This window comes from Psammomys obesus, unplaced genomic scaffold, assembly GCF_907164565.1.
Source record: "Psammomys obesus unplaced genomic scaffold, mPsaObe1.curated_primary_1811, whole genome shotgun sequence".
Classification (NCBI taxonomy): Eukaryota; Metazoa; Chordata; class Mammalia; order Rodentia; family Muridae; genus Psammomys; species Psammomys obesus.
Window position 1 is genome coordinate 1,776,057 of NW_026590503.1, and position 16,828 is coordinate 1,792,884.

Genomic DNA, 16,828 nt, shown 5'->3' on the forward strand with positions numbered 1-16,828 from the left:
CATCACGGACGCAAACCACTGCATCACGGACGCAAACCACTGCATCATGGACGGAAACCACTGCATCACAAATGCAAACCACTGCATCACAGACGCAAACCACTGCATGTGGCTTTATTTTACATGAGTTCCTAGGATTATCAGGCTTGCACTGTGTTCCCTTTTACCCCCAGGAGCCCCTCTACCAGCTTGTGACAAAAGCTTTTATGGAATCCTTCGGCACCCACTGGAGTGTTTGGCAGACCAGCCACATGTGTGCCCTTAGCGGCGTTCAGATCTGCAGCTGGTACTAACATGGATACAGGAAAAGCTAAAGCTTGCACGCTGCTAACGCTGTGCTTAGGGTCATGAGAAGTGTGTGCCTTTCTCTTAAAGCCCGTTAGACAATCTTCTTTTAAAAAGACTGCAGAGACAGCTCGCCCAGTGGGAAGGAAGGAAGGAATGCTGCTGCACAGCTTGAGGGCCGGAGGGCAAGACTCTGACACAGAAGAGCTGAGCGCAGCTGCACCTGCCTAAGCCACAGAACTGTGGGCCCAGAGGCAGGAGGATGCCTGGAGCTTGCTGGCTGCCAGCAAGAGACCCTGTTGCAAGGAATAAGATGGAGACTCTAGAGCAGGACATTTGCTGTCTTCCTGTGCTGTCCGCGTGTGTGTGCTTGGCACACACAGCCATATGCATATCTGTGCATCTGCACTGTGGCTGTGCAGCCTGCTGGCATTGATTTTTAATTAACATTATTCTCATAACAATGGGAGAAGCTTTTAAGATGAACTTCGGAACTTTAAAAAAGCTTAGCTTTAAAACTGGAGATCACAGTTGGCATCTACAGATGATTTGCCCACAAATCACTGTTTTTTCCTGTTGCAGCTTGCAAATCAATGAGATAAACAAACTCAGATCATTGCTTCAAATTCCGCTTCTTTCCTGGAGACCTACCATCATCGCATGTGCCGTGACATTAGACACACACACATACATATTCACACACACTCATTCGCACACTTATACAGACAGGCATACATACATATAAACAGACACACGTGCGCTTCTCTGCCTTGTCAGAATCTTTTGGATAAGAAATCAGATAGATTTGATTCTTTAGATTTGAAAGATCCTTGCAAGTTGTTTGTTTCGTTGTTGTAGTTTGCAGGGTTGACCTGTGAGAAAGATCCTGTTGTTAGATTTGAAAGTGTTTGTTTGTTTTGTTGTTGCAGTTGGCAGGGTTGACCTGTGAGAAAGCTTCCTTTGTTCCTATCACTGACTGTGTAGAGAAGCATCAACAAGGGGGTAGGAGCACTTTACACTTGGAAAATAAACCTCCTGTGGTGTGCTTAGCCTTCCTTCACCAAAAGTGTGGCTAAAATCATGATGAGAAACTGTTTTTATTCCATAGTCATATTCCATTATGTCAATATGTATCTTTATCTTTCTAGTAACTGGCATTTGCATTTCTAACTTGAAGCTTCAAGTGCTTCCGTGTTCTTTTGCAAAAGCACTTTTGTCTTTTCTTGGACATGTATTTTCATTTCTCCTGGCTACACAAAAGCAAAATGTCCTGGTACTGAAGGTGTGTAGTTACACATCAGAGCTGCCGAGAGAGTCCCTCATTGCTGTGCTTCCCTCAGTGCGCACAGAACCTCCCTCTACTTCCCCGTGTCCCTCTTGCTCTGCAGCTGCCCCTGGGCCATCAGTGAATATCTCAGCACACCTTGAACCTGACTCTACCATCTGAACACAGCGGGCAATGGCTTCATGTCGGTTAGTACTCTGTCTTAGTTGTGTATCACTCAATGCTTTCAACATTTGGGCGGCTGGCCCTTTTCCTACTAATTCCAAAAGTTATTACTTGGGACATCAATCCTTTGCCAGAAAATGAATAAATTACACGTTTTCTTCTGCCACCAGCTACATTAATAGCCTGATAAATTGCATCTTTTAATGGGAATTGTTATGAATAGAATCTTGCAACTTTTTAATGTAATATACCACATTTTTCTCACATGGTAGTGCCTTTTGTGTCACAGATAAATTCTTGTTCACCTAAAAGTCATCAGTGTGTTTACTTCTGTCGAGATGTGTGATGGTTCTCAGGGTCTTGTTTAGAACTATGGTTCACTCATCTTCTTGTTTCTACTGAATTAACTTCCCATTTTGATCCAAAGGAAGTCAATTCTGTGTGTGTGTGTGTGTGTGTGTGTGTGTGTGTGTGTGTGTGACAGAGAGAAAGATTTTCACATTTTTCATTTCTTTTGCTGTCTCTATGATAAACCTACAGTCTTAATTACTGTAACATTAGAATAAGCCTTGAAAGCAAGTTTCATATCTGTTTGGTTTTCCCCCCCAATTGTTTAGAACTTTCTAAAATTTTAAAATATAAATTTTATTACCACGGTGTACATTGTTAGAGGAATGTTTTTAGTCTAATTCACCTTTTTCCTGGAGGACTGTGGTGATGGAAAGGGCCTACAATGTTCCCATAGTGGTTCTTAGGAGCACCTCTCTCCCACAGGCGGGTGGACCATCTTTGTTTCCTCTCTGCAGTCTCGCAGCTTGTTACATTGTAGACTTGCACTTTTCTTACTAGATTTATTTTATTTGTGATATGTTGATCCTATTTTGTATACTAATACATTTTTAAATGTTAACTTCAGTGTATATGGCTAATCATAGAAAGACATTGAATGTTGTTTAGCTCCTTTAAGTCTGTAGATTTTACTATGTTTATCCTATATTATATGTCTAATATCCACTTATGAGTAAGTATATACCATGTGTGTCTCTCTGCTTCTGGGATACCTCACTCAGAAAGAGGATCCAGCCAGTCCTGATGGAACCTGATAGGCTAGGATCAGTTGGAGGGGAGGAGGACCTCTCCTATCACTGGACTAGGGGAGGGGCATGGGAGGAGAAGAGGGAGAGAGGGTAGGACTGGGAGGAGATGAGGGGAGGGGGCTACAACTAGGCTACAAAGCGAATAAATTGTAAATAATAATAATAATAATATGTCTGCATAAATAAATATTGTAAAGATTTTTTAAAAAAAGAAATACATTGAAAAAATAGTTACTTTGCATTGAAGGTGTTTTCAAAATTTGCTTTGTATGTTTAGTACTTTGTGCTTTTTGAAATATGGATTGTGCAGTGTTTGCCGTGGACATGAACACGTCGGCAGTGAGCAGTGACAGCTTTACATCTTCTGTCTTCTATTTGCTCCTCTTTTCCTTTCCTTGAGCGGTTGCATTGGCTAGAGCCACTAGTGCGACGCTGAAGGGCGGAGACGTCCTTGATTTAGGAAAATGCAAGGAAGAACAGCATAAGGTGTCACTGTAAAATTAGTATGCACTAATTTTAGTTTTGAAGATGTTCTTTGTCGTGAGGCTTTTTCTGGGGAGATGTGAACAAGTGCCGAGCCACCCCAGGTCGGATACTGAAGACAAATCAAAGAAATAATTACAGCCAAGCCAGCTTGTGAACCACTGTTTGCTGGGTTTACACAGTACGTGGGGGAGGGGCTATGTTAATATTAGTGAATTCTGCCTGTGTTTATCACCACCATTTGCCAATGGTTCTTAGTGAAATGTTTTGTTTTGAGAATTTTTTGTTTTTATTTTTTATTTAACTTTTATTAATTACACTTTATTCATTTTGTATCCCCCCATAAGCCCCTCCCTCCTCCCCTCCCGATCCCAACCCTTCCTCCCCTTTCTACATGCATGCCCCTCCCCAAGTCCACTGATAGGGGAGGTCCTCCTCTCCTTCTTTCTGATCTTAGTCTATCAGTTCTCATCAGAAGTGGCTGCATTGTCCTCTTCTGTGGCCTGGTAAGGCTGCTCCCCACTCAGGGGGAGGTGATCAACGAGCAGGTCAATCAGATTATGTCAGAAGCAGTCCCTCTTCCCATTACTATGAAACCCACTTGGACACTGAACTGCCATGAGCTACATCTGTGCAGGGGTTCTAGGTTATCTCCATGAATAGTCCTTGGTTGGAGTATGAGTCTCTGGGAAGTTCCCTGTGTTCAAATTTTCTTGTTCTGTTGCTCTGCTTGTGGAGTTCCTGTCCTCTCCTGCTCTTGTGAAATTTTTATATGTATTTAATGAAATACAGTATCTGTCCTCCTTTGCCTTCCAACTCTTCCTAATTTCCTCAACACGTCTCCTGCCAAACTTCATATCCAAGGTGCCCATCTGTGCATGGGTATGGAGCCGTCCACCACAAGGTGGGACATCCAGGTAGCCTCACCCTCAATGAAAATGACCCCTCCTCCTGCCTCCGGCATTACCCACTGCCAACAGTCCCTCAGAAAGGGGAGGGTGCCGAAATCAGCTATGCAGCCAGGCCTAATCTTGTGTAAGCAAGCACAGCGGCTAAGAGTTCGGACTGTAGCAGTGAGACCACGTCTGGAAGAGCCATTTCACAGCACTCTTCACCACCTTCCTCTTCCACAATGTTCTCAAGCCTTGGTGGTGGGGTTTGATATAAATGTCCTGTTTAGGACTGAGCCCTCAGCCTCTTAGTCACAGCGCTTGGCCGCTCTCCATTAACTGTTGCCTGCTGGGGGGAGCAGGGGGACAGCTTCTGCTGAGATGGAAAGCAGCATAGATTTATAAACATAAATATTTTGAAGGGAATTTCTCAGTGTGATCTGTAGAGCAATTTTAATCAAGCAACATGGCTTCTCTGATCATGTCCATAGACTTCCTAGGTCTCTAAGATCCAACTGAAATGCAGGACACGCCACACACCTTTAATCCCAAGCAATGTAGATAAGGTTAGTTTGTAAAAGGAGGCAGCCATGTTTACATGTGACATCGAATTGAGGGGCAGACAAAGTGATGAATCAGAGAAAGATGGCAGAATGGTCAGAGATAGGATATGCCCAACTCTCATGAGAACAGACGGGAAAGAGAAGCTACTTAAGAGCAGTAGAGAAGAGAAGATGATACAGTGGAAAATTTAGTTGAGAGGATGGTGCAGTGAGCTGAGAGAGTTGGGAGTCAGTGCAGTGGTGTGGAATTCGTGACAGTTCCGTTCGTGGAGTTCAGTGGCTGTTTTTACCAGGACAGTTGAAGAGAGAACAAGCTAGACACAGGTGAAGACAGAAGATTAGGACAGATTGCTACAGTTAGTTTGAGGCCAAGCAGAGCAATTCAGTCAGAAGCTGGGAGAAGCCAGTTTGAATCAGTCATCTTGGAGAGGGGTTTAAGTCAGAACATCTGGGTTGAGCCAGCTAGCCAGAGTTCAGACAGAGCTAAAAAGGGTGAGCATATTCGGCAGTGAGCCTAGAAGATGACAGTTACATCTTATGAAAAGTTACTTTTACAGAGACTGTATAGCAACATAACAATAGCAGACTCTATTCCAGGGCCTGTGGCTTTACCAGCCATGGACCTTTAACCAGAGTTAAAGTACAGAGCCTGGATTCCCTCCTGTGGAGCAGGCCTCAATTCCAGTCACAAGGCGGTTTTCCCATAATAGTTGTGCCAGTGGGCACATCTTACCTGCAGGTTGGTGTTGAAGCATGAAGGGTCTACCCCTGGGTAAGACCATTGATGTCTTTTCTCCCACAGAAGGCTGCATGACATCTTCTGGTGCAGTGAAAACTAGCCAGGGATACTCTGCTCAGTTTGGGACTGATTTCTCTATATCCTGCTGCTCAAATGAGGTGTCTTCAGCGAAAGTCTCTAATTATGCAGCCACAGGCAACAGCAATAGTGTGGATTGTTTCTGAGGCCTCTGGGGCCTCCCTGAACAAGAGCTCATAGTGAGGCATCCCAGGCCTTGTACTGTGAGTATTGTTTATTAACCCAAGCCTTCTGATAATGGCTTTGTCCACCTATGCACGTAATTGTATTCAAACACTTCTTTTTTACAGTCGTATTCTGGAATTAGTTTACTGACTAATGAATATCCATACATCCTTAGTTTCAGTTGCTAGCACCTTCTCACCTCCATCTCTCAGCTCCCAGCTCCACTTAATCTTTTAGCATTAATATTCTTCTCTCGTCTGTATTTTTCACACCTTCTGCTATCCTTCATCTTATAAGGTAAAGGTGGAATGTTCGGCGGTAAGCTCTCAAGTAGCTGTAGCCCCCTTTCATTGAGCTATTTCTTTTCCTATAATATTTTCGCCAGCCGTGGAGCTCAGGATCTGCTGGAAAGGATTGAAAAGTAAAAATCTATTTTGTGAGCAAAGTTTTTTGCAAGATGTCCCATCAAAACTGCCTAGGCCTGGAGTTTCCTCTGGATGACGTTTTTGTAATAAATTTAGTTTATGTGTGTATGGCATCTGGGGATATTGTGATGGTTTTACAGTTTGTGTTTTACAAAGACTTTAGCCGTTTCCTCTGAGTGAGGGGCTGGCAAGCCAGAGCCACCACATGGCAGAAGAGCCCATCGGTGCCTGTTGTCAGTGGCTGCTCTTGTGCCACTGTGTCAAAGCGCAGTGGTTTTGATCATGTGGTATATAAAACCCAAAAATGATTGCTGTCTGAGCCTTCCCAGAAAAGCTTGATCCTTGGTCCAGGCTCTAAACCACCCCAGTTTGGTTGAATGTTGGTTATGCGGTCTCCAGACTGTCCACAGGACATGCAGAAGGCCTGCCTGCTGAACCTCCTTCTTGCTGTTGTTAATGTGTTTCTTTCCTCATTAGGCTTCCCAAGTATTTGCCAATTTTATTTCTGTTTCCCAGAAGCGAGCCTTTGATACTATTATTTTTGTTGTTGTTTGCTTTATGGTCCACTGACTTCCTTATTTTTATTGTTTCCTTTTGTCATTTGAGTTTGATTTGTTCCTATTTTCAAGTCTCCTAAGGTAGGACCTTCAATTATTGCATTTTTTTCCTTGTCTGGCATACACAAGAGAGGGAATCTATCTTCCACCGTGCACACCAGAACTTTCGTTCTGTTCGTTCACATAGGATGACAAGGAGTCGCTGCCCCCAGCTCACCTACAGGTAGCGAAGCAGGATGTGCACGAAGCACCCTCAGAGCAGGGCCTGGCCAAACTCAGGGTTTGCAAAGGCGTTTGGAGGAGAGAACACTCACGCTGAGACCTTAGGAATGAGGAGTTGTATTGTAGTGAAGGGAGAACGGACGGGACCTCCAGGAGAGGAGAGTCCAGCATAGATGAGGCAGCTGGCTATGGAAGCTGGCAGTGGCTCTGGACGTGGAGGACACCAGGGGCCAGGCCTGAAAGGGCGACCTCACTGTGGGTGGTCTGGGTGGGTGCCCCGCCACAGTAACTCCTCCTGCGGGACGTGGAAGGAGCCGGGCCAGAGGAGCAATGCAGCGAAGGTGTCGTCCTCAGAAGTGGTGACAGCATCGCAGTGGGGGCATGACCAAAGAGACAGGGTCCAGGCCACAGTGTCACAGCAGAGACACGGGCAGGGAGCAGGATGGGACATGGAAGGTGAAGGGTGCAGGAGCTTTGCCGGTGAAGATGGAATTCACAGTCAGAACCACGAGGGAGGGCGTGGAATGAGGGAGAGTGTGGAGGGGCAAGGCTTCCCAGCACCTCCAGCACAGCAGCCCTGCGGCAGGATGCCACAGAGAACGGACACAGGCAGTGGCTTCTGTTGGTGGAAGGGGGGCACCGCAGTCTGCACACGCTGTCGCAGGAAAAGATGTGACATGTCGGCGGAGTGGCATAACAGCGGTGCGCTGTCATTCGTCTTCTCACTTCTTCCCTTTTCCCTTCATCTAGTGCTTGTTTCCTGAGCCTGTGCTCTGTGCTAGCCACCCTGCTAGGGGTGGGAGGGTGGCCCAGAGGAAGACATGTGGGTCCGGGGCCTTTGGCGCTCATGGCAAAGAGAGGCAAGAAAGCACCAACAAGTAGCTAATAAGATCCGTGCAAGGTCCATAAGATGGGAGTCTGAGATGTTGGCCAGGGAAGGCCTAGACGATGGTGTGGCAGGAAAGCCAGCCTCAGAAGGCCGACCAAGCTCAGAGTCCCAGGAAGGGAGCGTTGGCATAGACAGCCAGCTGAGCGGCCACACCGGGAGCACAGCGCCGGTGTGCAGAGCAGAGTGCAGCGGGGGAGGAGGGGCCTGGGAGGCACTGTGCTCTGCAGACGTGATGGCCAGGACAGTCAGGATGCTATCTAGCGCCGAGTATCCATTTTCCCTTCTTGCAGTCTGCCTAGAGCCAGGATGCATATGAAAACACACACAAATGCATACAAACATATACAAACAAACATAACACAAACGCACATGCACATACACACACACAAACATACACACATACATGAATATACATATGCACATACATAAACACATGTATGCATAGATAAAAATGATAGACATGCACACAAAAATATAGATACATATACATACATATGCACAAATGTACATCTACATACATGTACATACATGTACATATTACTGCTTAGATAGCACACACACACACACCACACTTATAATGTATGTACGTATACATGTGTGTGTCTGTGTTTTTAACTTTCAGTAAAGGTATCTGCAGAAGCTTGCACATAGCTGGCGGTGCTGCAACCTGTTTCCCTCTGACTCACACTCCTGACAGCTTTTTCGTGGCTCAGGGGACAAAGTGCTGACTAAGCAGACAGTGTCCTTGCCTTCGGGACACGGGCACCTGGGAAGTGATGGCTCCCGAACATGTCACGCGTGAAAAACTGGCCACGTCTGTCCCCTCCCGGTGAAGTTGAAGGGTTGTTGTGTGGGAGTGAGTAGGTAAATGCGTGTTTTTGTCAGCACCTACCCTCTGACGTCCTGGAGGGTGTCGGGTTCCTGCGGGCGAGACTCGCTTCCTGTGATTGGTGTGATGAACGGTTTTCAGGTCACAACAGGTCACAAGCTGGTGAATTTGTGTCCATGCAGGTGTCTGGCTCCTGTTTAAGTCAGAATACTTGGGTTTTAAACTTTGTTTCGCTTGTTTATAGGAAGTACAGTATCGGGCACTAACTCCTTATCAGATACATAGTTTCCAAGCATTGTCTCTCCGCCCACATGTTGCCTCTCTGTTTCCTTTATTGTTTCCTGTGTTGTACAGACGTTTTCCTTTGCTATGGCCCCACTTCTTTTCCTGTTCCTGGTGGCTGGTTTCAAACCTAGAACTCAGTGTCAAGAGTAGTGTAGAGGCCCGTTCTCAGGCCCGTTCCACTCGGGCCTGAGCACTGTGCTGTGCCCTGAGGTTAGGAAGGTGGGAAGGCCCAGCTTGATCTTGTTTGATTCTATGAAGACGGGTCTTAGGTTGGCCAGGTTGGCCTTGAACTCCTGTTTCCGAGGCTGACCTTGAACTGGTCAGTTGCCCTGCCTCCCATGTACTGAGATCACAGACACATACATCTGCCTCAGTGTCCCTGCACACTGTTGAAGATGTCATCCTTTCCCAAGCACGTTTTTGTTTCTGTATGGAAAACTAGTTGGAAATTTCAGTTCTGTCCTGTTACTACAAGCTTGTGATATAATTTGAGTTAGACATAATTCTTCCATCTTCTCTCCCTTTTTTCTTAAGATTGCTTTAGCTATTCAGGGTCATTTGAGATTTCATATATATTTTAAGTTTTCTTTTTCTTTCTGAAAAGTGCTATTGGGGTGTTGATATAGATTGCATTTAATGTATAAATTTCTTTGAGTAGTTTGGACATTTAAGAAATAAAGAGTTATTTCAATCCGTGAGTATGGGATATATTTACTTGTGTCTTTTTTAATTTTCTATTATTGATGCTTTGTAGTCATCAGCATATAGATCTTTCACTTTCTTAGCTATTTCTACTAAGAAAATAAAATTCTGATGAATTATTTACATTCTGTTTTTTATTACAGCTTTATTCACAATAGCCAAAATATATAAACAGCTTTATTTTGTTGATAGATGAAAAATATCATATATGCAAAGATAGAAAGAAAGCAAGAAAGAAAGAAAGAAAGAAAGAAAGAAAGAAAGAAAGAAAGAGAAAGAAAGAAAGAAAAAGAAAGAGAGAGAGAGAGAGATACACATATGCAGAATGGAATACTATCCAACCTTTAAAAAGAAAATTGTGCCACTTAAAACAGCATAGGTGAGTTTGAAGTATATTACGTTCAGTGAAATGCAGGCACAGAAGCATACATATGTATGACCTCATGGCTGTGAAGAACCCTTGAAAAGTCAAACACATAGGCGGATAACGAGGAACAGGCAGAGCTACTGGTCAGGGTGTGAAGTGCTCTGTTTTTACGAATGAACATCCTGAAGATCTTGCAGATGAGGAGAGCAAGTCATCAGCTGTGGTAATCACGTCACAGCGCACGCATGTCAGACTGCTGTGGTGCACACAACATGTGGTTTGTTATTTGTCAGTCTTTCTTCAGTCTCAGGGAGAAGCAATAGACTATGCTGTGTGGGCTGGCGAGCCAGCCCAGTGGGTACAGGTTCCGCTGTGTAGTTCCACTGTGCAGACTGAGCCAGCTCAGTGGGGAGAGGTCCAGCTGTGTAGAGTGAGCCAGCTCAGTGGGTAGAAGTACCACTGTGTAGACTGACAAGCCAGCTCAGTGGGTAGAGGCTCCACTGTGTAGACTGACAAGCCAGCTCAGTGGGTAGAGGCTCCAATGTGTAGCTGGTGAGCCAGCTCAGTGGGGAGAGATCCAGCTGAATAGACTGAGCCAGCCCAGTGGGGAGAGGCCCCGCTGTGTAGACAGCAGCTCAATGGGGAGAGGTCCAGCTGTGTAGACTGAGCCAGCCCAGTGGGGAGAGGTTCCACTGTGCAGACTGAACCAGCCCAGTGGGGAGAGGTCCCGCTGTGTAGACTGAGCCAGCTCAGTGGGGAGAGGCCCCACTGACCACTCAAGCCAATACAGACTCTGGGGTCTAACTTACATGTTACACTTTTCTTTTGTAATACTGAGAATTAGAAAAGTGCTGTGCCCTGCCCTGTGTCCCAGCCTCTTTCTGGCTTGAGGCAGCTGCTCAGGCTAGATTGGAGTCGCTCTGTAGCCCAGGCTTCCCTGTGACTTCTGATCTTCCTCTCCGCCTGCTGCTTATCTGAGCTCACGGGCCTGGTCAGCACGTGTTTTTATTTTTCTGAGAAAGGAGGACTTCTGTTTGACTGCAGCTGTCTCTGGAATTTGTCCCAGGAGGCCGGAGTTCCTCGGCCTTCTCAGTGGTAACCAGGCCGTGACAGGGGGTGAGAGGCTACTCTCTGACGTCAGACTGTGAGACCAGAAGCCCTGCTCCCGGGACTGGCAATGCCACGGATTTGCGATACAGTTCCTTGTGGGAGGGTAGGCTGCCAGCAGACTCTTATTGTCTAGTTCATTGCCCCTAGTGGTGTGGCCAGAAAGCCTGCTTTCTTTGGAGCATGGGGTAGAGAATGGGGAGGGAGATTGTTGTAAAATCACTCCGTTGATAACGGGGTGATGTGCTTGGCCAGCGCTCAGAAAGCCTGTCTTCTATTTGTGTAAGTTGTGTAAGGCACCACCCTCCTTCCTTCTGCCTTCTTCCCGCAGCGTGTGGCTGTTTTCACAGTCCAGCTGCCCAGCAACCTGGAGGCCATCCGGGGAGTTAGGCCTGTCGTGGGCCTCTCCACAGCTCCACAGGGAAGCTGGCTTAGCAGCCGATCCGGCTCTGAGGGCCTCCACTGGCTTGTTGCTCGCTTCCTGCTAACACACTCGGGGTCCAGTGAGCTGTGGTGGGCACGGCTCTGCAGAGCTGAGGAGGGCAGCGGGCAATTAGCTACACAGGATGTATGCCACTCAGGCAGGATTTGTGTTGTCCCTTTTGCTCAGAAGCATCAAGTGAGGAGGGTTAAGGAAGGCGGCCTTTTTGTACAGAACCACACTAGCAAAAACAGACGGACAGACACCATCTGAGAGACCGTCTTTCAGACCCTCCTGGACACGTTATTGTTATTTCTGAGCCGGTTGTCACGTGTGTGCAGGAACAGTCCACAGTAGAGTCAGCACCCGCCACCTGTAGCACCGAGCTCTCTGCTCCACACAGCTCAGTGCACTGTCGCTCACGAAGAGAAGACGGATACCTGGAAAACATGTATCTAAGGGATCAGCGGGCCTGAGGGAGGCCGGTGGCGAAAAGCTGTGAGCGTTTTCCCATTGACTGTCACCGGAAATAGAAAAACGAACATGCTAATGGGTAGGCCCTTTCCTCTAGGAATAAAATAGTCGTTAGCTGCCTTACCTTTAAAAGGCTTCTTTCACGGCGTTGATTTGGTAGTTCTGAATGAACGGGCTGGCTCCTTTGGATGCGTTCATCGGTGTGGGCAGAAAACCCGGCATCTGCCCCGGTGTTGGAGCCACTGGGCCAGCCTTGTCTGCTGTGCTTCCTGGCTCGTCCTTTGAACAAGGGGGTAGCAATTTGTCTCTTGCTGGGGTTCTCTGCTCAGCTGAAAGAACAAATTTGAGGTTTCACCATTAAAGCATGCTTTATGACTGTTGAGCGGTTAGTCCTGTGTCTGTAACCTTTGCTTCCTTTATGTCTAAAACTGCTAGGTCTCACAGCTGAGCGCACTGGTTGCACTTCTTCTGGGAGAGCTTTTGCCTGGGGACAGGCAGAAGATCATGACCATCTGTACCATTGATGTCCATGCCAGAGACGTGGTGGCCAGACTGATTGCTCAGAAGGCGAGTGTGTTGGCGCAGGCTGATTTACCGTTGTTTTCTGAAAGTGCTGTTCATTGTCGGGGGCCCTGGGCAATTCATGTTTCCCAGAGGTTTCCGTTTGTGGTGGGAGGTTGGGTGGGTTAGACTTGAGTTGCCCCCGCAGTGCCCAGTGGTTAGGAGTGTGCACGTTAAAGCAGAAGCTAGGACGACGGGAAGAGCCTGGTGTTGGCAGCCTTGGCCTCTGGTCTCTGTGCACACCTGGCGCCTGAGGCTCTTACACACTCACCGTGGGGTGCTCCAGCCATCTGCAGGCAGTGGGAGCTGGCTCAGCGGGCGACGTGCTGGCAGAGCTTAGGGACTGAGTTCAGATCCCAGACTTCACAGAAAGCAGGGAGTAGCCGCCCATTCGCTGTGATCGCAGTGTTCCTGTGGCCAGAGGGAGGGAGACAACGGAATCATGGAAACTCTCATGTCAGCCTGGACACAACGGTGAGGAGAGTGTGTCTCAACACGGAAGACAAGGGCACTGCTGAAGGCTGTCCTCTGACCTCTGCACTTGTGCAGTGGTGAGCATTGTCTGCACACACACACACACACACATACACGAATACACTCCACACACAGATATACTAACACACACACACACACACACACTGCACACTCCCTCAGACACTGCCCTCAGAGACACAAATGAGAACCTCATTTCTGTGCGGTGTTGACCCTTTTGCTCCTGAAGAAGTCGGTGTTGGTCGCAAGTCTGGACCTCCTGGGCCACCACACTCCCAGATGACTCGTCTTTCTGGTTACGAGGTTATTTTCTAGTATTTCCACTAAATTGATTATTTTTTTAACCACTATGTGTCTCTTAGGGGCTGAAGTTTTCATGAGGAAGGAAGGGTTCTGAGTCTTTCTTCCCCCAGTTGTCTTTTCTGCTGTTAGAAACCTGATCGTTTGGTTCCTGAGCAGCGTTGCTGGGAGGACGCTACCCCCAGTACCACCGCAGATCTTCTGATGGGGAAGGGGCACCAAAGAACGAGTCCCTCTTTCAAAGCAAAAGCAAAACATAAATAAATAAAAATAAAACTCACACACACAAAAATGAAAATCAGAACAAACAAGAAAGACCAGTAACACACACACACACACGTACACACGTCCTAAGACAAAATGAAAAGTGCACGGAAAACCATGGAGTTGGTCTTGTGTTGGAAAGAGAAGAAGATAACGGCCGAGTGGGCAGGAAGGTTGCTGTGTCTGTGTCTCAGTCGCTCTTCTGCTGGGAAGAGCTGCCCATGACCCCACTTCTGAAGAAAAAGCGTTAACTCACGGCTGGTCCGCAGTGCAGACAACACGTTCTCCATTCTAAACCAGGACACTTGCCTTGTTCCTGATCCCCACGGAGTATGAGTGTGTGCTCCTGATTCCCGCTGAGCACGGGTGTGCAGTGTGGTTTCTGCCTAGTCATGGGAAACAATAGGCAAGAATTTGGGTGATGTAAAGTGATTTACATGGATCCCTCGAGCCTGCAAACCTTGGAAAAGACAGGGTTTTTTCAAACTAGAAAGTACTTAGAGTTGAATAACACAGGGAAGCGGAGCCTGTGAAACCACCGTCGTGTAATCTGATAAAAGTGAACATAGGTGAAAGCACACTTCATACTTCAGCGTGCAGAAATTATGGGTATGTGCAACTGTGATGCAGAAAATGGTTTTTGTTGGGTGTCTGTGATAGGTGCATAAAGACACAAGTGACTCCTGCTGATTCACAAAGTGTAAATGCATTTACTCGAGCAAACACGATAGTGTTTTGCATAAAAGACAAAGCAAAGCCTTTCCTTGCACACACATCTGGTTAGTGGGGCCTCTGGGATGTGCAGCTGTGCGAGAGAGTTCCCCTGGAGAGCTTAGGAACGTGGGCGCCGGAAGTGCTGAGGTGAGTCGGTTTGCTGCCTCGGCGCTACGGGGCCCGGCGTGTTACGATTGTGCAATGATTGTAGGTTGGGAGCCCGAATGCCTTTTCCTGGCTGTGTCAGCTTCGGCACGAGTGGGATGGCTCCGGGAAGCACTGTGTGGTGAGGATCTGCGATGCCCGCTTCCAGTACTTCTACGAGTACCTGGGCAACAGTCCGCGGCTGGTGATCACGCCCCTCACTGACAGGTAATGACGCACCTCCCACGGCGGGAAAGAGCCCCAGTGCCCGAGGTTGCCTCATCAGTGGAAAAGGAGCCCAAAGGGGACGCCCTCAAGCGAGCGTCCTAGAAATGCACTGATGCCTGTGCCTCATTGGCTGGGGCTGGGACACCTGGCTCCTGCTGTTGGCAGCAGAGGGGGAGTGTGGACACAGGTGACAGGTGTTTGGCCCACACTTGGAACCACTGACGTGGCTTCTACAGAGAGGCCTCAGGTGCTCGCCTGCGGGAGTCTATCCACTCCATTTGGTCGGGAGACGATCTTCAAGCCGCACCTGATGGAAGGCAATGGCCCGCTTCCTGCTGTGTCTGTTGGCAGGGAGCTCTGAACCCTTCAGAGCTCTGCCCTGAGACTGTCTCCATGCAGCCCTGCAGTAAGCCTCAAGATGCTGAGGTCAGAGGGCCTCAGGTTGATGGTCCACAGCTAGATTTTAGTCCCTAGTCTCCCGGCTCTGGGCTTGCATCTTCCCGTCACCGTCGGCACTAACACACAAATTGTGTGGAGACCCAAGTGACAGTCACCAGCCATCTGAGGCCGTTTGTTAGCATTGCTGTGTTTTCCAAACACTAAGTTCTAGCCTTCGGTCGAGACTTTTAGTCTCCGAAGCTCTGACCTCTCCCTACCCAAACAAGCACCTTGCTCTAAGTGTGCGCCACACACGCCAAATGACCCTAAAGTGCATGGACTGTAGCGTCCATCCAGGAGTGTGTGCAGCTGCACGCACCTTCGGCCTTGCCGTTGGTGTGTACTTCTGCACACGTGTGTGTGCGCGCGCGCGCATGTGCATCCCAGCTCTTAGTCTATTTGTTACAGAGCAATTAAATGCAGTCATGTTTAATTCTTCATCATCTAATTCCCCCTCCCCCTCTCTAGTGTATAAACAGTTTGAGGCATTGTCTGTCATTTTAGTAGCATCTTCACCTAGAAGCATCAGAAATTCAAGGTGTTTGCATTCAGATGCACAGCTCTTAGGCAGTGAAACAGTGAGCAAATCAAACGGCACATTCTTTTCTGGTTAAGTGGTCACCCCACGAGGCTGGCCGTGATGGCTGTGAGCAAACCAGAAACGGGCTCTGGGGTTTGCTGCTGTCTTGTCTGAGCCTTGACTTCTTTACCACTTTTTTTTTTTCTTTTTTAAGAAAATCATTTGTTTCCAGTGTGTCCTGAAGTGCAGGCTCGGCCACAGTATTTGTGTTTTGTCTGAAGGTGCTACATCACTCTAACCCAGTCACTCCACCTGACCATGAGCGGCGCTCCCTCTGGCCCAGCGGGAACGGGGAAAACGGAGACCACCAAAGACCTCGGTCGAGCCCTGGGCATGATGGTTTACGTGTTCAACTGCTCGGAGCAGATGGACTACAGGGTGAGCCGCTAGATGACAAAGTGTGCATTAGCAGCGCCAGTCCCCTTTGGGAAGAGCCGGAGGCCTTGCCTGACGAGCTCGGCGCCGGAGGCGTTCTCAGTGTGAACTTTTCAGGTTCTCATAGTAGTGCAGGCCTGCAGCCCAAGTCTAAACATGCAATCCATGTGTGTCTCAGGAGCATGTACCGTGGGTTTAAGGTGGCCTTACGCAGGAGGTCTACTGATTTGGTGCGTGAAGCAGAATTGCACGTGGAAATGTTTCCACTTGTGAAGTCATGCTGGTGCCAGATGCCCGGGTGCTGGAACACTTGTGTGTTAGAGTGGGGCTGTCTAGCGTGTAAGTGCCCCTCTCTGACCACGCCACTTCCTTGCAGTCCATGGGGAACATCTATAAAGGACTCGTGCAGACAGGAGCCTGGGGCTGCTTTGATGAGTTCAACCGCATCGCTGTGGAGGTTCTGTCCGTGGTAGCCGTGCAGGTGAAGGCAATCCATGACGCCATTAGAGCCGGCAAGAGGAGGTGGGCCTGTGGCCGCTGGCTGCCTCCCTCCCTCCCTCCCTTTCTTCCTTCCTTCCCTCCCTCCTTCTTTCCTTCCTTCTCTCCTTCCCTCCCTCCTTTCTCCCTACCTTCCCTTCCTTCTTTCCCTCCTTCCCTTCCTCCTTTCTTCCTTCCCTCCTTTCCTTCTTCTTTTCCTCCCTCCC

At 48.0% G+C, this 16,828-nt stretch overlaps 1 protein-coding gene across 1 annotated transcript in view; it reads left to right on the forward strand.

Annotated features, from left to right (window-relative positions):
• Window positions 1–16,828, forward strand: part of Dnah11 (dynein axonemal heavy chain 11) — a 260,465-nt gene that overhangs the window by 76,490 nt on the left and 167,147 nt on the right. The window contains exons 31-34 of the mRNA XM_055607564.1: window positions 12,464–12,595; window positions 14,571–14,731; window positions 15,971–16,127; window positions 16,501–16,646. Coding sequence (XP_055463539.1) covers window positions 12,464–12,595; window positions 14,571–14,731; window positions 15,971–16,127; window positions 16,501–16,646 — 596 coding nt within the window. The remainder of the gene's footprint in view (window positions 1–12,463; window positions 12,596–14,570; window positions 14,732–15,970; window positions 16,128–16,500; window positions 16,647–16,828) is intronic.